Source organism: Heloderma suspectum, chromosome 5 (assembly GCF_057233095.1).
Source record: "Heloderma suspectum isolate Gila_16-S chromosome 5, 16-S_ref, whole genome shotgun sequence".
Taxonomy (NCBI): domain Eukaryota; kingdom Metazoa; phylum Chordata; class Lepidosauria; order Squamata; family Helodermatidae; genus Heloderma; species Heloderma suspectum.
The window spans coordinates 39,152,406-39,173,404 of NC_139462.1; the positions used below are offsets into that span (position 1 = coordinate 39,152,406).

Below are 20,999 nucleotides of genomic sequence, written 5' to 3' on the forward strand. Positions count from 1 at the left end.
CCTGCAAAATGTGCAAATCCCCCCAAATGCACAGTTTCCTGCTTTAGCCCATAGCAGAAATGCACATTTTTGGCCATTTGTGTGTGTGTGTGTGTGTATTTTTCTATGATGAAATTTACACAAAATTCCCGAAGGTTAGAAAAATGGTCCACAAGTTCATGGCATCTGCCTGACAGCCAGTGACAGGGGAAAAGTTGGTCTGCTGTGGAACCTGCAAATCAGATTCATAAAAATCTGAACTCATTTGGTTTCATTGCAGATTTCTCCTACATCCCTAACTGGAAATGACTCCTGTGTTTGTATGTTCTTCCTCCCCTCATGTGCTCAGCTTAATAGATAACCTGCTGGTTTGATCAAACCAGAGTTTCTTTTTACATCTGAATTGGCAAACTATGGTTTGAGCAAGCCCTGCAAATCAAGATTGCAAATCAGCTTGTGCCAAGGCAATATTTCAAGTACTGATATAAAGAAAGTGAAGACTGCTGAAAAAGGAGATAGTCAAGAAAGGGATGTATGGTCTGCTCAACTGCTCTTGAAGAAATTTCAAATAGAATAATGGCAATAATTGATTTTATCAACAGGTTTTTATTTTGGTCTTCTGAAGGAATTTTTGACAGCATCTATAGAGCAGTTCTGAATGATAAAGAGGTGTGGAGAGTTCTACGGAGCACAGGAAAAATCAAAACTATCTCACTAGATTTGGTTGATATGAGGCTGTTCTGGATCCAGTATGATGATGGCGATGATGACCATGACATTTCACATATTGGAACCTGTAACTATGATGGTAGTTCTGTGCATTTACAAAAACATATAGTACGGTATGTTTATGGATCTAAAATGTCAAAGTGTAAAGAAAATTGCAGCCTTGTACATGTATCCCCTAAGATGGATGAGAAACCATGCATGCAAATGTTGCTGCTTGAATTATTCATCTCCTGTTCTATCTGGTAGTGCTGCATACATCGAACCCAGTAAGAAAATCGGCAATAATGCTTCCCAGATTTTTGGGAAGGGAGGCAGAGGGGCTAGATTTATTTTCACCCACTATCCTTTTGCTGATGACCAGGTGATCAGTGCCATTGTCATCAGCTGTTATTGCTCCTCCTCCTCTTTCCCATTGTTGCCGCCACTAGCTTGCTTGACAGGCAGAGAGCCAGGGAGCAAGTTGGCAGGGGCACAGCTGTTGTCTGGGCCAGAGCGAGAGGTAGGTGAGCAAGCAGGCTGCATGGTGAAGGGGGGAGCAAGTCCAGGGGCCCCTTATCAGTGGGCCCCTGCTGGGGTGTGGGCCCTTCGCAGTTGCCTGACCTTGTCTACCCTTGATGCCAGCCCTGGATATGGATATTGGGTCATGAAGGTGTCTGGACCTTGCAGCTCTTATCAGTGTTTGTCACAGCACCAAAACCTCCAAACGGAACTTTTAATATCTTTGAGGTCTGTGAGCTGGAAATTAAACAGGATGACTTAGATGAAGATAACTTGATTTACACTATTAAAAGAGGTTTTCATGAAACCATAAAATGTTAAGGAAAGCTATGGTCCAAATATTTCATGCTTTGGAGGCATAGGACAGCAGAATTTTGTTTTATATATACTGAATATCCATGCTTCAAAGGTAAGCACAATATGAACCTATAGCGAAAGGAGGGTCTTGGCCAATAGTGCCTATAATCTGAAGGAAACTAAGAGACTGCATTCCTAACCCAGAGAAAATTAGTTGTTCTTCAGTACGATTTAATTCAATGGGGAAAGTTATTATTATTATTATTATTATTATTATTATTAACAACAACAAGTTTTATAAACCACTTACATCTAATTAATATTAATATATTTATTTATACCCTGCCTTTTCCCCAGTACTGGGACACGTCTAAAGATTTCAAAGTAGTGTACCTAAATCATAGAAACATAAAAATGAAGCTTAATGCATACAATGTATCATATCTACATAAAATGGTAGGCTACACTACACAGGCTTGCAGAAACAGATGGATCTTCAACCTCCCCCTGAAAGAAAAGTATGCTGGATTTCAATGGGACGTTTGTGCAACTATTTCTAGATTGCAACCTGTCTGTCTGCACTATTGACATACCTTGTATTTCCATGCACATGAGCAACTTAGATGTAACTGATGTAACAGATGCAACTATTTGTTTTATTTCTCCATAGAAATCAAGTCTATGACATATTTGTCTTTGCTGATCATATGTACTACTCTGATTCAACAACTAGCACTATTCGGAGAGCCAATAAATACACAGGAAAGGAGATAGTTGCAATTAATCTGCAACCATCATATCCTCCACCTGCTGAGATACTGGTGGTCCATCCTTTAAAACAGCTTGGCAAAAGGATGGATTCTAAAGCATTTGGTAATTTTCAGTTACAGCATTGTTAAATTTTTAAGAATATTTAAACTCCACAGGGCTTGCATAATGTTTGCATTAATGGCACATCTCAATTTTTCTTGTGCTGCTCAATTTTTGTGTGTGCTGCTGCTGCTCCTGATTACCCCTTTCAACCACCTTAACAGTGCTTCAACTGAACTTTTGGGTTCAGTGCTTCAACTTTTGAACTTTTGAACTATACAGTATAGAATATAATAGAGACAGTAGGCCTATGTACACCAGTTGCTGGGGAACATGCACAGGAGGGTGCCTTTCTGTCCTGCTTGTGGGTTTCCTGTGGGCAGCTGGTTGGCCACTGTGCGAACAGAATGTTGGGCTAGATGGACCCTTGGTCTGTTCCAGCACGGCTCTTCTTATATTCTTAAGAAGAACGACATAGGAACAACATCAAAGGAACTTAGCTTGAAGAATGAATGCCTGAAGAAACATGCATGTTCTCTTTTAGCTCAATCCCCACCCTTTCAGGCCTTGACTGAAGGGAAGCAAGTGACAGGCTGCTTGTTTCTTTTCAATCGAATTCCCAAATCTATCAGGTGAAGGATTATGTTTTTCTGCTGCTGTCTGCTGCCAATGTTTTCTGATTAGAAATGGGGGAGAAATTTGTTCAGTTCACATTTTAATGCAAACTTAGCTAATTTTGAACTTCCGAACCACTATGCAAACCAAAGCTTGGTTATCCTTTAAAACTCGCAAGTCTCCAAATTTTGCAATGGTGCTCTCCAATCAAAAATGTATACAGAAATGCATACATTACGGAAAATAACATTTAAAAGTATTATATTAGGAAAATTGCTTGCAAAAATGTGCATATTAGACAAAAAAGCATACAAAGTGCCTGTATTAGGAGAAATGTGCACAGAAATGCTTATGGATTTTGATGGAAACCTTTTAAAAATGCTCATAGTTCAGGAAGAAACAAACTTAAGACTCGAGAAATTCTCAACGTTCAAGATGAACTGAGCTTAAGATTGGGAAACTGAGAAACTGGGAGAAAATGAAATTGAGAGATTTGCCCATTCCAATTTGTGATAGTATGAGTACAACAGTACACATATATGGCCCTTACTTTTTGAGGGGAGGGCCATTTTTTAAAAAAAAAACACCCACAGGATTATATTGCAAAACTCAGGGTTACTCCCATTGATAGACCCCTCCATCAATAGGCCCTCTCCTTTATTCAATTTTGGCACCTGATGCATTTACACATATGGGACCTTTACAAATAGGGAGAGTGACAGGGATATGTTTGGGCAAATCCAAAGCATTTGACCTATTTAGAAATATATGAAGCCTGTGCCTGTATCCTTGGGTGGGGTGGGGAATCACTGTTCTGTCTATCTTCAGTTGTATGGTGATTGTATTTTCAACTGGTTAACCTTGGAAATGGGATGCTGCTAATCAATCCTCTGCATGCAAACATACATAAAGACGAGTGTAGGCAGATGCCAAGGGGTCAACCCATTGCGGAGGCTGATGCAATCAGTTGACCTAAGCTTAGACGTCATTGCATAATTTCACCTCAGCCGGCGCTCAGGTTGACAGGAGGCCTGGGAATGTATGTGTCTGTGCATATGCTGGAGGATAGACAACCAACATCGGAAATAATAAGGATCTTAATGGCTGGCAACAGAATGGCAGGGGCTTTTAGTGAGTAAGTGTGTCCATCCATGCCAGGGCACATATAAAGCATACTTTATTGACTCATGAACATATTCGTTGTGGCCTTTTCTCCCAATATATAAAGCTGTTGCAAAGAGGAGGCTATTTCCAGTTTTTCCTTAAATAACTCATTAGCTTTTAATTCATTGACTCCAGAACCTTCCTTCCGCAGCAGAATAGACCAAAGCATTGGAATGTGGAGTGCTTGTAATATAGGTCTTCCCCCCACCTGTCTTTTCCCTTCCGCCCCAAATGGATTCTTATAAAACACTGAGGGGGTGGAAAGAAGCTTATGTTGCCCAATCCAGATGAACCATTTGGACTTTGAATCTGTGTTGTTTAGCTTATCCAGCCCAAGAACCTGGATTGATGGGAGGTTAATTAGCCTAAAGTATAAATGAGATTTATAAGGGGATCTTACAGCAAGAGAAACCTGGGAATGAAATAATGTAAGCTCTCATTAGATGCCCTGCAGAGGCTAAATCAATGTGTGCTGGAGTTAAAAGTGCACAATCTAGCATTGTTTTCAAAAGGAAATGGCAGGTGACCTGCTTTTCGCATACAATGCAGAAATTGTTTTAACTGTTTAATGTTTGCAAAGGTCAGATTTGGGTTATTGGTTGCAAGGGCTTTTCCTTCCAAGAGATTAGTGCTCTGTTTGCAATGGGTCAAACCAGGATGCCTCCTACTGTTTTACCTCCTCACCCCTCCCCTCCTCTCTGCACACTGTCTTATCCTTGCCAAGACTGTTTCATGGCAATACAGAGAATTACATGGGCCAGACAGCCTATGCAATGTGTTTTTGCAAAATCAAGATATAAATAGCGCTGCTTGGTGATGTAATAACATTGATGTATTCAATGATGGAGCAGCATCTTCAAATGAGCCCACTTTCAACAATATACTTTACCACTTCAGTGTCTAAAGAACTCCAGGGAAGCAGCAGTGGTCCATATATATGTAGTCTCTGATGCTTACCTTGAATATGTATGTTATAATCTCTCTCTCTCTCTCTCTCTCTCTCTCTCTATATATATATATATATATATATATCACACACACACACACACACGCTCACACATATACATACATACAAAGTGGGGGGGAGGGACCTGTGATCCAAAGGCCACATGCATCTCTTGCCTTCCTTTCATGCAGGTTGGGGAGCTAAGGAGGGTGGAAGGGGAATAAATGGTGGGAGGAACGGAAACAGATGGAGCAATAGAAGGAGGTGGTGTGGGCAGGTCAGTGGGTGGGAGAAGCCCTCTGCAGGTGACCAGCTAAGACCTCTTGCAAGATTGATTTGTCCCTCCTCTGCCAGCATTCTAAGCAGTAGTGCAGCTAGGACTGGACCTCAGGGCCAAAGTCGAGGGGTCTGTAGCTCAGGGCCCCCCAACTGGCCAGCCAGAGAGTGGCAGGTTACAGGGGCAGTGGCCAATAGGCCTGGCTGGCACAGGCATTTGAATATATATAGTCAGGGGGTGGCTGGCTGGGCATGTACATGATCACAGATGTTTGGTTTATTATTATTACTTTAAGAAATATATTATTCTTTTCTACAACAAAATGGTGCTTATTCCCAAGTAAATGTGTTTTGCATCAGGGCAGCAGAAGCAAACTCCATTTCATTCCTGTAGTCATGATGGTGCTTTGATTTAAGTGAGTTTAAAATGTGAAACTGCATATGCCCAAGGTATTTTTTTTCTTCTTTTTTTTAAAAATCGGGGTCGGCAAACCATTTTTTTCTCCTCTACTATATCAGGAATGTAGAAGCAGATGTAAAACATGGAATGGGGTGTGTGTGTGTGTGTGTGTGTAGAAGAGAAATGTTACTTGTGTGCTTCACAGCTGAAGTAATATGGATTTTCTAAAGCAACACCCCCCATTAGACCATTAAGGCAAGGATCTAAAATTACTTAGCTGCTCCACTGATGCTAAGCAACAAGGAAGGGTGCTTCCAGATGAGGAGCCCCACCCAGAAGAGGTCCTGCACCCCTTCAAATAGAGGACTTTCCTTTGTAAAGTAGGACATAGGCCACCTTAATGTAGTCCTACTGGATGAAGATTGTGCATAGTCCTGGCTTCTCGCCCTGGCAGGTATCCTGTTCCTGAGAGCAATCCATCACTTGCACTTGCCTTGGATGATGTCTTTTATTGATAAGGCAGCAGCTCTACCACATGAAGATGTGTGGATTACTGAATCATCCTGCAAACCTTCCATAAAGTTGCATGAACTCACTAGTGTTTCCTTACCGCTCTACCACTGCTGAAAAATGTGGTATGGCACAACAGGAGACGGTCATGCAAGTACTGGTAAATAAGTGGCTTCAAAACTGCAGTGTGTGCGTGTGTGTGTAAAAACTGGGTACATTTGAAGTAATTCTTTATCCTGATCCAGTCTTCTCTTCCATTAGAGAGACCCTGTCTTTCAAACAGAAAAAGCTGCAAGCCAAGCATCTGCAAGCAAGACTCCAAGGCCCATCAATGCAAATGTATGAGTGGGTTTACCGTAAGCAAAAATAGGCGGTATTGTGAAGGTAATGCAGGAGAATTGATGATAAAATCATTGCATAATTTGGAGATACAGGCATGCTTGTTAACTTCCCTTCAGTCTTTAAGCAAACCATAAACAACTGCATTCCGTTATAAAAATCGTTAGTGGTTCTCTGGCATATATGTTTTAGGGACAGAAGTACAAAAATGTCAGAAGAAAAGGCAGCTGTTGTTAAAAGCATTTCTAATGGAAGTGGGGGGGGCTTTATGAACTGCACAAGTCCCAACCGCCCCCCCCCTCAAATTTAGCCAAATCATGCCCCCATAGCCTTCTCAAAACAATAACTAAGGGGTTGTTCCAAAGGTGGGGTCGCCATGTCTCCCCCCCCCCCAGGACAGACCTCTGTTTTAAGGGCTGCCAGGGGATTGTCCCATATTTTGAAAATGTCCTCTATTGACGTGTTGCCCAACCCAAGTCTGGTATAAAGATAAGCATTAGAAGGAAGAGCTGGGCTTAAAGTTGCCCACCACTTGGACAAGAGACGGTCACCTGGTCACTGTCTTCCCCATTATGGTGAGATGTACTGTATTTCTATTTAAATTAGAATAATAACTTCTAAGTGTGCATTTATACATATAAATTAGCATATGCAAATTCTACACAAGCAGGCATCCCCTTTTGTCCCCCTTTTTTGTGGTGATGCATGCGCTCTTTTTTGGCCATTCACAAGTGGCCATCCTAAAAGAGACCAGTCCTCCTTTGCCTTTCTCCTTGTAACTGGAGTGTTTCTTTGTTCAGAGTGAAGCAGGAGATATACAGGATAAGTCCCTCCCACTGAATACACAAAGCTCTCCGAACTGATCTGTATTTAAAACTGGACGTGGAATTAAAGTGAGCCCCACTCATTTATATAATGAGCTGTCCCATAGATATGCATGTGTGAATCCATACAGATGGCCAAATGATTCGGGTATAGGCTCTCATAGGTACATTTGATGAATGGCACCTTTTAAGGTAATTGTTCTTGTCTGTCCATTTGGCATTTCCATTCCTTCTGGCAGCACAGTTTATGGGCCTGTTCGCATGATCACAAAAGGGGAAATAAGCCACAGGAGCTTATTTCCCTTGCTGTGCATGCTGGGGGATTTGGATAATTACCCTTGTTGGTACAGCTTGCCGTGTCATGCAAACCTGGTAAGGGTGGCGTAGCGGTGTGGTTAACAAGCTACCCCAGAAACCTAAAATAGTCCATGGGTTCTGGGTTGCTTATTAAGCCGCCCTCACCGGTTTTGCACAACATGGCAAGTGGTGCCAGTGATATCCAAATCCTCCTGGCATGCAACAAGTATGTACAGCGGGGGGTTGGCACCACCGGTAATTGTGAGAACCTGGTCAATCTCTCTCTCTCTCCCCCCCGCCCCCAATACATGTATATAAATCTGCCAGTTTCAGGTTAGCACTTCATACAATGGTCACAAAAGCTTATGCCAGCATAAATAAGTTAGTCATTAAGGTGCCAGAAGACTCTTTGTTGTTTTTATCCAGAAGTAACATATTAGGAACAGAATGGAGGTAAAATGGTCATCTGTAATTTTCCTGTATGTGGAGAGCTTTTAACATTCTGATCTTTCCTCTCTTGAATGTTTGGCCTTGACGTGGAAGTACTGCAAACATACCAAACTGTCTTTGAGATATTTTTAATACAAATCTGATTAGTAACTTTAAATCCTTGTTTTCTTTTGTAAATGGACACGAATTATTAGACTCCGGAGCTGAAACAAGCCTGGTGCATTATTTTCTTTTACCCTCTGAACTTCAGGGATTCTTGTTCACAGGCTATAAAGACCCACATATCATCAAGCATTGAGTTGCCCCATAAATCACAATCCATCCAAAGTTAAGCACTGATTTCGGGTTATGTATGCACTTATCTCCCATTAGGTGTTTTTTTAAATGTTGCAGAAAGTTTCCATAGCTGCCCATAGCATAGCTGTCTTATCGTGATTGAGACATCTAAACATAATTACTTAACTGCTGTTACTAATTTTTTTGTGATTTTGTGTTTGGCAAGGTTAGTATATTTGCCATAATTGTTTTTCTTCCCCGCCAGATATCAATGAATGTGCATTATGGAACCATGGCTGTACTTTAGGCTGTGTCAATATTCCAGGCTCCTACTATTGTACATGTCCACGAAATTTTGTTCTTCTGCCTGATAAGAAAACTTGCCATGGTAGGTAGCAATCAAACAGAAAGAGTAGCATGTTTTTTTCCTGCTTCTGAAATCTCCATCTATTATCAGTGGAAATTTTCTTGCATTATCTCACTCTCCCAAACCCTTTCTTAAGTGTGTTTTGTCCCTCCTCTGTGTGTGTGTGTTTGTGTATGATGGCTGACTCTACCAATTTTTGAGCTCCTGAAATCCTATTAATGTGATGCAGTTTGTGCATTGGATCATGAGCTTGAATTATGAGTATTCCAAATACTGAGACAGAATATGCAACAGGAATTTTTTGCCTGGATCAACATATATTGGGTAAAATAATGGTGAATGATGTCTTCAATTTGGTTGCATCCAAAGTCATAGGCATACATAAAGGATTTTCCATTGAAATATGTTTGAAGGGCACTTTCATGCCTGAAAACATACAATAAGCATGTACCTGCAAGCCTTGGCCAATTGCAGCTCCATGGATGTGTATATTTACATCATATTTTCAGATATGAGAATGGTCGTTCAGATGCTGTAGAAGAGACTTGGTCAACCCATGGTGGAAATGACTTTCACCTGGGCATGTTACTGTCGCACCTTTTATTCTGGGAGGGGTCATTTCTGAAAGTTATTAATGCAGGTGAAATGAGGAAGCAAGACATTTTCAAATTTATTAAACATGCTGTCAGGGTTCCCTTTATGACCTGGACCCCCTGAGCAACTTCTTAAGGATCTCTTGCCTCCCTAAGAGTCTCACCTTCCTTCTTTTACCTTTCCCTTTCCAGTGACGTGGGGTTTAGGCTGTAGGCATGGGGTGATTGATATTATAGACACAGGGTTTAACCACAACAGTTTACTGGTAAATTAAAGCAAGCAAATCACAACTAAAAGTATTTACACAAGAGAGTTGAATGCTACAAAAGGCATTAAGAGAAAATAAAAGTTGGAAAAACACAAGTACTTCTACCCTAGCTGCACTTAAAACTTCTTCAGGCTGCTCCCTCTTCAGGCTCTGGTGTTCCTGGCTCTGCTCTTACTGCTCTGGTCTTTCTGACTCTCTCTTTTTATACCCTCCTCCCTCAAAACCAAAAGTATTATTTCAAACGTGAAAAACAAAATTTAACTGGGGAAATGAAACTACTCCTCTCAGGAATACCCCCTCCCAACAACCCCCCCGCCCAGGTCTCTATGCCTGACCTTTTTTCCTTTGCCTCTGTAGGCCTCAAACCTCCACACATGTATGCCAGCCAAGGTAGGTTTTATGTTCAAGTGAAAGATGTAGGATGTGCACAAAGCATTTTAGTTACCACTTTAGTGTAACACCTTAATCTTAGGGCTGGTTCGCACATGCAAGTTTCACTTATTTTCTTCATGAGATTGTATATGCAGATATACACTGAAGAGAAATGATTGTAGAACAAATAGCTGTCTCTTGTGTGCTGCCTGGTTCTCTTGGGCATTTCTTCATGTGGAAATATTTCCACATACACAGTGACTTGGAGAAGAAAGTAAGCCGGGCTTGCATGTCTCAATAGGCTCTTAGATGCCTACGTTAGCTGTCTTCAGAGGTCATATTTATGTTTAGTGAACACGTGGAGGGGAGTGGGAGTGGGATTGTACCTGCTGGCCTCACCTCTGCCTTCCCCACATTCAGCTAAGCCTGTGCATAGACAAGTGGAGGCTGGTGCCTCCAATGTCAGTGGGGCTGTGAATCCGCTCTGGGTTTCAGTCAGAACTTTATAGGAGCTATCCAAGGTGCTGAACTTAGTTTGGGGCTAGGGTTCAGCATCTTGGATAGCTCTTTTAGGATTCTGACTGGTTCGGACTGAAACTCAGAGTGCATTTACGGCCCCACTGACATTGGAGCCACCAGCCTCCACTGGCATAGACAGAGTCTACTTGGATGCAAACTGTTTACAAGTTCAGCTGAACATGCAGAGGTTAGGGGCAAGGTCAGTGGCTGTGGTTGGGGTGCTTGCTTACACTTCATCAAAAAAGAGGACAAAATAGGGCACTGATTTGCATAGTCTTTGCAAATTTAGAAATACTATGATTTAAGTAGAAATACAATACATCTTACCATAGTGAGGAAGAGTGTGACCAGCTCAGTACAGGCTTGGTATCCTATATTAGTCCTACTTAGAGTAGACCCATTGAAATAAATGAGACTTAGACATGACTAACTTAGTTCCCATTCATTTCAATGGGTCTACTCTAAGTAGGACTAACATTGGCCACTACCTCAGATGCTGTCAGGATTCCCTTAGCCCCCACTTCACTTCAATGTCCAAACATACATAGACAAGAGGCTTCAGTCTATAGCTTCTAATCCATTACTTCACAGGGTCATACAGATGCAAATTCTCAGAGACTCTTTGTCTACAAGGAATGCCTTCAGGGGATGCAAATAGAATTTATGAGAGTTGCCCACCGTTTGAAGCGGGAGGCAGTCTCGCTAGCCTAACTTAAGCGGGGGAGGTCTCTCTCTTGTTGCGAGGCCCCTAAGCGCAGCTTCTCACGCAGCGCCAATCGGGTAGACCAGAGCTTTCCAAACTTTTCATGTTGGTGACACACTTTTTAGACATGCATCATTTCGTGACTTGGTAATTCAGTTTTACTAGCAAACCAGAGGTTAAACTAACCCGTTATAAGAGATACAGACACATACATAAATTGTAATAACGAAATGTATGGGGATAGAACATATCTCAGGAAAACCTTTCATTTATATTTTTAAAAATATATGATTTGTAAGATAATAACATACATTGTTGTCATTTATGAGTTACAGTATGTAAATATGTGCAAGAAAATGTGAAAAATAAACACAATTAACTAAAGTATTTACAATACATATTAGGACACATAGGCCCAGGTAGGAGCTCAGCTGCAAAAACACATCAAGTAGAGAAGTAAAAGTCCAACAGAAATGGTGTAAATATATATATGTCTCACTACAAGTCTATATTGCTGCAAATATTTGCAATGCCTATGTCCAGAGTCCAGTTCCGGCACTCTCCGGTGGTACACTGCCGGTGGGTGGTTAATCCACAATTACAGCAGAGTCAAAATAAAAATAAATGGCAGAAATCAAATCATAAGTGCCACGTGGTGGGTGGCTTGCTGTTTGCCACATTGGGTTTGGTAGGGTGGCCTCCCTCCAGCCAGCAGCAGGTGGGTTGACTGGGTGACAGCCTGCAGCTGCGCTCGCCCGCGTGATTGGGAGCATGCTGATTCTGAGGCTTCTGGCCTCCACTGAGCTCCGTTCCGACTAGCCAAGATGGCAGATGGCTCGCTTGGTGCAGTCCCAGTCCCAGGTGGCATTTCCACCCGCACGCTACTCTGGCCTGGCCATGCAGGAGTGTGGTGCAGAAGTCCGCAAAGGGCGCGCTCGAAATCTCGCAGGGCTGGTGGCTGCTGCCACTTCTCCACGCCGGCGTCGGCCAAGCTCTGCTCCCAGGGAGGCACCTCCCCTCCCCTCCCCTCTCTTCGCCCCATGCCTCTACCTCACCATACTGCTCCAACACCACCAATCATGTGCGTCCTACGTCAAGATGCCACATGATCCTAAAGCAGCTAATGTTAAAGCAGCTAAGCCTTAGTTGCTTTAACATTAGCTGCTTTAGGAAGTTCCGGGGGAGGGGCCAAGGGAAACAAACGTGAGTAAGGGAGCTCTGCGGTGTCCTTCCGCACAATTTTCTGCATTTCGTGCGACACACCTACATACTGCCGCCGACACACTAATGTGTCACGGCACACAGTTTGGAAAGCTCTGGGGGCAGAACGTCTAAGTTCTGCCCCTGCCTTCTCTCTCTTTGCACTGCACCTGTGCCTGGCATCTGTTAGGTCAACCTCCTGTTTGCTGTCTCTCACAGGGGTGGGGGGTGAGGAGGGACCCTCAAGCTCAGCCATCTGTAAGTCTGTAACCTGAGAAGCAGGCCTACTCATATCTGGACTAGACTGGGAAAACACCTCCCCCATGTCTGATGGTTCTCCTTCAGAATCTGAACTGCTATCCCACTCCCTGCACTCAGAAACAGCCCTGACTGATGCTAACTGAGTAAATACATTTAGGATTGCACAATCAGGGCTGTTCTCTTAGATGAGGAATATTTAGAGCGCAATCCTATGCATATTTAGACAGAAGAAAGGCCTACAACTCCCAGTATCCCCCCTGGGGAATGCTGGGAATTATAGGACTTTCTTCTGTCTAAACATGCATAGGATTGTGCCCTTACTGATTTTTGTTTTGGACTGATAGAGCCAGAACCCACCACGGATTCCAGGAAACAGCTGTGGGCAACCCTAATTTGTTCCAGTCCTAGAACCCATCTCAACAGATGTCTCCATATGGTTTGTTGGGTACTGGAAGAAAACAAGTAGCAGAATAGCATGGCATACAACAGTCTTTCCTAACCTGCTGCCCTCCAGATGTTTTGGGCTACAACTCACATCATCCCCAACTATTTGCCCTCCTGAGGGGGCTGGGGGAGTTGTAGTTGTAGTTCCTCACCACAGTGAGGAAGGCAGCCGTACAGTGTAGAAGGAGGACATTTTCAAAACATGCTGTCCATGTGGACAATGCCTGATGATGGACACTGCTTCCATTTTTTAGGATATGAGACTTTAGGACACAGCTCCTTCCCCATGTCCTGCTGCCGCACCAGACAATTTAACTCCAATGTCTGTGTTTTTATTCCTCCACTCATCTTCCTCCTTACATTATCTTGCCCCCTATATAGCTGTTCTGGCTATAGAAATTGCAGGTAGGTTAATTTCTAACAGTAGAGGAGCTGTGTATCAAACCCACCTGGAAGTCATATTTTCTGGTCTGTGCCATATGTACGGGAGCAACGGTGAAAGAAAAATCACTCTATGGTCTGCATACATTCAGAGGCACTCTTATCACGTGTTAGAGGGTTTGGTGAGCCACGGTGGTTCACATGTAGTTTTGCCTTTGAATTCCTGCCAGTCATTATTTCTCTTGTTCAGTTATTTTCTCAGAAGCCTTTCCTCTTTATTTTAAATTTGCTGCAGAATTAATTTCCTGTACAAGCAATTACATTCACTGCAGCCATGGCTGTGGGCAGACACCCGTGGGGCCTGTTTGCTTTTGCCCTGAAGGATCAGTTCTCCAAGCAGATGGAAGAACATGCACAGGTAAGCAAATGCATTTGATTTGCAGTGTTGACTTTCGAAATGTTGATTGATGATTGTGATGCAACCCTCCCTCAGGTCCATCTGCCTTTGTATGGGGACAGCTGTCCTCACTGTCCCACAAGTTTCAGCTCCTAAATTCACCAGGTAAAAGAGACACCCAATATGCCTAATTGGTTCCCTGTAGCCCGCCAGGAGAAGCACCCAGGAAATAGGAACACTCTTGGTAGTGCAGAAAGATGAACAAGGCATGGGATTTTATAATTTAAAAACAAACAAATTAAAGTTTATTTAATACAAGAGATGTTATATCTTACAATAAGTCACCCAGTTCTCGGCCTTACCCTGCCTACTCTACCCTTTCTAACTCCTGTTTCCACAACCCCACTCTCTAGATTTAGCTTCATCAAACCCCAAGGCCCTATCTCCATCTCCAAACCCCATCTAACCAACCATCTGCTCCTGCTTTTTATAAACTCAGTCTCCTCACACACACACAAGCCCCGTCCACCCTTCACTCACTCGCCCCCAAACGCTGAACCCTAACTTACCTGGGTTCTATTTAACGCAACAAACACATATAAACATTAAAATAAACTCCACATGGAAAGTACTGTGATTTTGTCACAGCGATAATAAGGAAAATAACTCTGGCCATATGCAAATATCATGTTTCTTGCAAAAATATAATATCAAAACGAATAAAAGTGTCTATATGAACAGTACCTTTCCTATGAGAAACCAGAAGGCTGCAGTAATGGGGAGGGCTACTTGCTGGAGCCAGGGGGGAAGAACTAGCCCCCTTGCCCTCTGGCACTGCCTATGCAATCAAAAGACTGTCACTGGCTATTTGAACCAGGCCTGACTTAACACAAAGGTGCAAAAAGGAATAAGAAACAAAGAGTTATTAAGGGCTAACGTTATACAAGAGGTAGGCCTCACGGTAAAGTTTAACTCAGCATTCTGACACAGGTAATGGCCACCCAGTCTACGCCAGGATTCAGAACTTCTACAGGTCTGACATTATTATCAGAATGACTTAACACATAGCGCCCCCCCCCCGCCAGAAAAAAAGAAAACGCATCACCAAAAAAAAAGGACACCAATTTGCATTACATTTGCACATGTACATGTATAGGTGCCAATTTAGAAATAATTACTATAATTTAAATATAAATACAATATATCTCTCCATAGTGGAGAAGACTGACTAGGTGACCTTCATGGACTAGCTGTTGATGGAACCTTACAGTTCTTTGGTTTTAAATAGAGCTGTGTGCAAATGGCCTCTCAAAATTCTCCACCCTATTTGTGGGTAGAAAAAAATCACTGAACTTCACCCATGGAAGGAAAAATTTTCAGAACGTTTCTCACCATTAGCAGTGGTTGTAGCACAGCTGCTTTCTTTTTCCCCTCAGGGTTTTGGTTTTTGTGCTGCTACTACAAATGGCAACAGCTGCAATCATGTGGGCAGCCGGGTCACTATTTTGCATTCTTCACCATGCCCCATACCTAGTGTTGTTCAAAGGCATTGTGTGGGGAGAGAAAGGGAGCCACCACAAGAAAGGGTGGAGAAAATTTGGTGGTAGCCAAGAGTAGAGTATGTGTGTTTTCTTTCTATTTTACATCTCCCCATTGTGTAGCAGTAGGGATGTTGGAGAAATCCGCAATGGAACCAAACGAGTTCAGATTTTCATGAATCGGACTTGCAGATTCCTCAGCAGACCGTCCTTCCCCCTTTCGGGTGGGTTTCACAGACTTGTGTAACATTTTTCTAACTTTCCCCAATTTTGCGCAAATTTTCTTGTAGAAAAATATGCCAACGAACAGTCAAAATGCACGTTTCCCCCATCGGTTAAGGCTGAAAATGCACATTTTGGGGGTATTTGCACATTTTTGCATGTGCACATTTGCACAAATGTGAATTTGCACAAAGTCGGAAATAGAAAAAATATGATTCTATTAATGCATGGACGACAGAACAAAAGGCACCTGACAATCTGCAAAACACAGACGGAACAGATTTTACACAATCTGTACATCCCTACTTTGCAGCCTCCTAGGCTGCCTGCACTTCCTGATCCAAAAAAGCCCTTTGGAAGGAATTACCTCATAATGTCTTTCCCTGGGCTTTAATTGAAGCGTGGGAAGCTATGGAGGCTACAGGCTGCCAGAGAGATGAGAGACTCACACCCACTCATCCGCCACTTCATAAGTAAGGTAAACACAAGAACACTGAACCCAACACATGAGAATCTCTTCAAATTTTTCCATTCATTTGAATATCTTTTTGAAAGCAATTTCTCTGGTATCAAATTGAATGTGAATGGTTGAAAAAAAATGTGGGAGAAATTTTCGGCACAGCAATAGTTTTAAACCACATTTGGACTTGATGCGTCTTCAAATAGAGGACACCTTCAAATAGAGCAATGTCCTCTGCCAGCCTTCCAAAACAGAGGACTGCCCTCTGTAAAGTTGGATACCTGGCCACCTTACATTGTTGTTATACTGGAAGTCTGTTGGGGGATGGATTTCAGTGGAAAAACTGGAGGGGCAAAAGGTTAAAAACATCCCCTTGCAAATCATATGATATAGATTTAAAAATAAAAGTTGCAATAAAACATGAAGCATCCTTTTGACAAGTTTCAGGATCATGGGTCTCACTGCTTCATTATCCAAAGCCAATTCATACTGCAGTGTGAGAATAACTTTCATTTTGGTGTGTCATTAAATGAGGTTCAGATGTTTAATATCTGCTGGAATTCATTACTTTGGGGAGGGGCAGGATTCTTCTGTGTATCATGAACAGAGTTTAAATAAAAATACTTTTTTTTCTTCCTGTTGTTGGGTGACCAGGTGTCCTACTTTACACAGGGCTGTTCTCTCTTTGAAGGGCTGTCCAGTCCAAATCTGGTTTAAAGATATGACCGGGATCATGGACTGAGCAGGCACATAGGAGCTATTTAAAATACAGGAGCCTTGTTTTAGCTAGGGATCTTCTCTATAGAATGCTTAACATAATGTTAATTAAGCTCTACTTTTCATGTTAGTCTAATTGTAATTCACACTGAGCTTTCTATTATTTAAAATACTTTAAAAAAGCATTTTAAGAAGTATTTTAACTGGTGCTTGCTTTATTTTCAGTATGTGTAATTCTGCATTTTAAAATCATCTTCTGTTTTTTAGCTGCTCGGTTATTTATCTCTTTTAAATGCCATATTATGTATTTTATTGTTTTTATGGTTTTTGCTTTCATTATGTACATTGCACTGAGAGCTTTGCCTATATTGAATTGATGATGATGATGATGATGATAATTTCAGTTTTTTAAACCAACAAAACCAACATTAATCTGTTTAAGGTTGCACATCTCCTGATAATGGTGATTGTAGCCAGATTTGTACTACTTTGGGTCCAGCAGCTTGGGAATGTGGTTGCTTTCCTGGCCATAGTCTCCAGGAGGATAAAAGACATTGCAGTGCTACAGGTTAGTATCACAATCTTTGGCTGCATACAGACATACATTATTTCACCAGCTCTGGAAGCATACTCAACAAGTTCTTGTCATGCATCACTGTTCCTCTTTAGGGTTGATCTCAGAGAAAACCACCTCTGCCATTTTGGAGTGAAGCTTGCTGTGCACAGTGTTGATTGGCTGACAGCTGTGATGTCACAATCCCATCATCCCTTTCCCCTGTGAAGCAATTTGCAACTTGCTGAACATTGATTTTCCCAAACAAAAGTAAAGTGACCAACACCTCCCCCACCATTTCAATGTACACGTGGCTCTTTACAAAAATTAAAATAAAAGCGTACAACTCGACTTGAGCATGGAACAAGAGGCAAGACTGACAACTAAGGTTACTCTGAGCTTGACTCTGATTAAGGGCACAATGCTATGCATGTTGAGACAGAAAAAAGTCCTACAAGTCCCAGCATTCCACAGCCAGCCATACTGGCTGTGGAATGTTGGGACTTGTAGAACTTTTTTCTGTCTCAACATGCATAGCATTGCAACCCAGGAATTTGAAATAGATATAAAAATAGGGTAACTACAGACTGTAGCCTGCCTCTTTCCATTAAAAGTTTCATATCTTCATATTATTATGGGACTAGAAGAGCTAACATGCTATGACATTTGTCACAAACAGGACCCAAGCCATTTCTGCTGTTTGCAAACAGCCAAGACATCCGTCACATTGGTTTTGATGGAACAGATTACTCACGTTTACTTGACTGGCAGATGGGAGTAGTCTTAGCTCTCGACTATGACCCTGTTGAAAATAAGGTAAGGCATTTAAAAAAGAGAGGATTTTGAAGTGTTGCAAGGACACATGGATTTTGCTTCTTTGCATTTTAACCTCTTATTTATTTATTTATTTATTTATTTCATTTCTATACCGCCCAATAGCCGAAGCTCTCTGGGCGGTTCACAAAAATGAACCTGGGCGGTTCACAAAAATGAACTCTTTGTTCCTGGTGCTCCATAAGATGGATGAATTGCTATCCTTTCACTGCCTGCCTTCCGACACAGGGATGTACATATTTTGTTTAATCCATTCTATCTGTGTTTCACGGTTTGTCAGGCATCTTTCATTCCATCATCCGCTCATTGATAGAATTGAATTTTTTTTTTTCCCCTTTGGAAAAGTACACAAAAAAGTCTGCCACAATTTATGGAACTTTTGCAGACACTTAACATTTTGCACATTACTCTTAGGTACAATCAATGAGCAGAGTGCACAAAAAGAGTGCTGCACAGTGAAGGGTAAAGAGAGATGTATAAAACATTGGTGTTTTTTTAATGGCAATATATTAGCACATTTTCCGTAACTTTTGTAGAACTAAATTTGTAGTCATCTGGAATCTGTGTGACTTGGAAGATGCCACTCCACTGCGGAATTCATAGGTTGGATTCATAGAAATCTGAAGTCATTTGAATCCATTTTGGATTTCTCCAACATCCCTAGACACAGTTGGTTTGTGCTTCCTAGAGCTGTGAACATCCATTAAGTGGAATTCTTCATTTGCAATCAGTCTGACTTCCTTCTTGTATTAACTTAGCATATCTGTCATACTTACCAGTTCCAAATTTGTTTCCAATATATTCCAAATAATTTCCTCTGTTTACAATGTTCAGGCATGAATGCTGATGTTTATGTGGCCAAACAGCACAATCCATGCACAACAGAGAAGTATTATCAGGACTGAGGGAACTCCAAGGTTTGCAGAAGTAAAAAAAAGATCTTTAGAAAATCCCTGCAAAGTGGGGGAAACCGCAAAATATCCCAAAGAGATCTGAGCATGCTCAGTGGCCACAGAATCTGACTGCTTGTTGGAGGAAACAAACCTGGAAAACTGGGTGGGAAAGATAATGGAATGGAGGGTCATGAGGACATGACTGACTGTCTGAGACACTGAATAGGAGCACTTCATGCTGCAACATTTACTTGCACATCCCACATGTCTGAACAGAAGACCATCAGATTTCAGAATCATTTTATACATTGCTGATTATATCTATATACGGTGCCAGTGCCCCCAAATTCAGACCTACTGGAAAGAGGTGGTTCAGGTAACAGAGGATAGCACAAGTTTTGAACAACCCAGAGATCCTATAACCTAAAGGAGAAATTGAGAACAGTGATCTTGCCACATGTGTGGCAAAATGTGAAACTTCAATCCTAAACACATTTACTACAGAGTAAATTCCATTGAACACATTGGGATTTACTTCTGAGCAAACATATTTAGGACTGCTCTGCACATATAGTATGTAACTGGGAAAATGTACTAAATTGTATGACTGTTGCCAAAATATGGAAAATGCAGAAATAATTAAATTTAACAGAATGTATTTGAGTCAGAGAAGGCTCACAACCATCAGACAAATGTATGGAAAAGTAGTCATTGTTTGAGATCAGGCTCTGGGCTGCAGGTTGCCCACCCCTGGTTTGGAAAGATACACATGGAAACAAGCAATCATTCAAGTATCCCAGTCCCCAGCTGTAAATACCATGACACGATGCATCCCTTTCTATCTTATTGTGAAAAGTATGTTGTGTGTTACTCTCTTTCTTGGTCTTTGGCATTATTTTCTCTTTTGAAAACTTAATTTAATATTTTTCTAGATGTCTGGCTATACTTATTGCTGGTACTTTGTCACAAGTAAAACAAGTAATCTTTATATGTAATATTTGCAAACCAGATTACATTTGATGGTGAAGTGCAAACCCCTAAGCACTCTTGAACCACTCTGCTGAACAAATGTAGTCATGGATTCTTCAGGCTGCTTGTTCTAACCTTGGACATTTACCTGACGGATTTGCTTATACTCTGACTAGTAGATAAAATGCCCACTTTTTTCTTATGTGCAAGAAGCCACAGATACAATCTCTTCTCGCAGCTGGAAAAATACACTGCAGCCAAATAATTCAAATTAAATTTCTGGGGGCTTTCATTGAATTAAAAATGGTTGTTCCTCATTTTACAGGCCTCATTGACCATATTCAAAAGTCAAAACAAAGGGCAATATTATAAACTGACTTCTTCAGGGTTGGTGTTTTATATTATAGGCTGGCTGGCTAAAGGCAAATGCAGGATATTGAGGAGATGGTATATAGGACAGCTAGGATTTACTTGCTAAGCATGCTCAGGCTGCAGAAGTCATTCTAGAAGGATAAGTACCTCCTCATTTGATCCGTAATCATGGGCTATGATTTTGTAAATAACTCAATGACTTTTTTTTTTCAGAAGAAATTTCATTGCTGAAGGTAAAGCCATGAGATAAGAAAATCCCACCTGCAAATAAGAAGTGCAATAATCAGCTATAAACCTTCTGTTTTTTCATTACAGATTTATTTTGCCCAGACAGCCTTGAAGTGGATAGAGAGAGCTAATCTGGATGGCACAGATCGTGAAAAAGTTATCCGTGAAGCAGCCGAGAGACCTGAAGGGCTCACTGTGGACTGGATTAACCGCAAATTGTATTGGACTGACCCAGGGTATGCTTTTCTCATGGATATAACACAGCACGGCTAATGCTGGCAACAGACATTATGGGAA

At 41.7% G+C, this 20,999-nt stretch overlaps 1 protein-coding gene across 3 annotated transcripts in view; it reads left to right on the top strand.

The window, feature by feature from the left end:
- EGF (epidermal growth factor) overlaps positions 1-20,999 on the top strand; it is an 85,229-nt gene that overhangs the window by 38,178 nt on the left and 26,052 nt on the right. The window contains exons 4-12 of one of the 3 annotated variants that reach the window (XM_084860248.1): positions 582-821; positions 2,174-2,376; positions 2,697-2,699; positions 6,486-6,608; positions 8,676-8,798; positions 13,815-13,937; positions 17,296-17,421; positions 18,086-18,222; positions 20,790-20,938. In XM_084860248.1, the coding sequence (XP_084716374.1) occupies positions 582-821; positions 2,174-2,376; positions 2,697-2,699; positions 6,486-6,608; positions 8,676-8,798; positions 13,815-13,937; positions 17,296-17,421; positions 18,086-18,222; positions 20,790-20,938 (1,227 nt within the window). Of the gene's footprint in view, positions 1-581; positions 822-2,173; positions 2,377-2,696; positions 2,700-5,320; positions 5,324-6,485; positions 6,609-8,675; positions 8,799-13,814; positions 13,938-17,295; positions 17,422-18,085; positions 18,223-20,789; positions 20,939-20,999 lie in introns of all 3 variants that reach the window. The other 2 variants (XM_084860247.1, XM_084860249.1) reach the window with 2 other exon arrangements.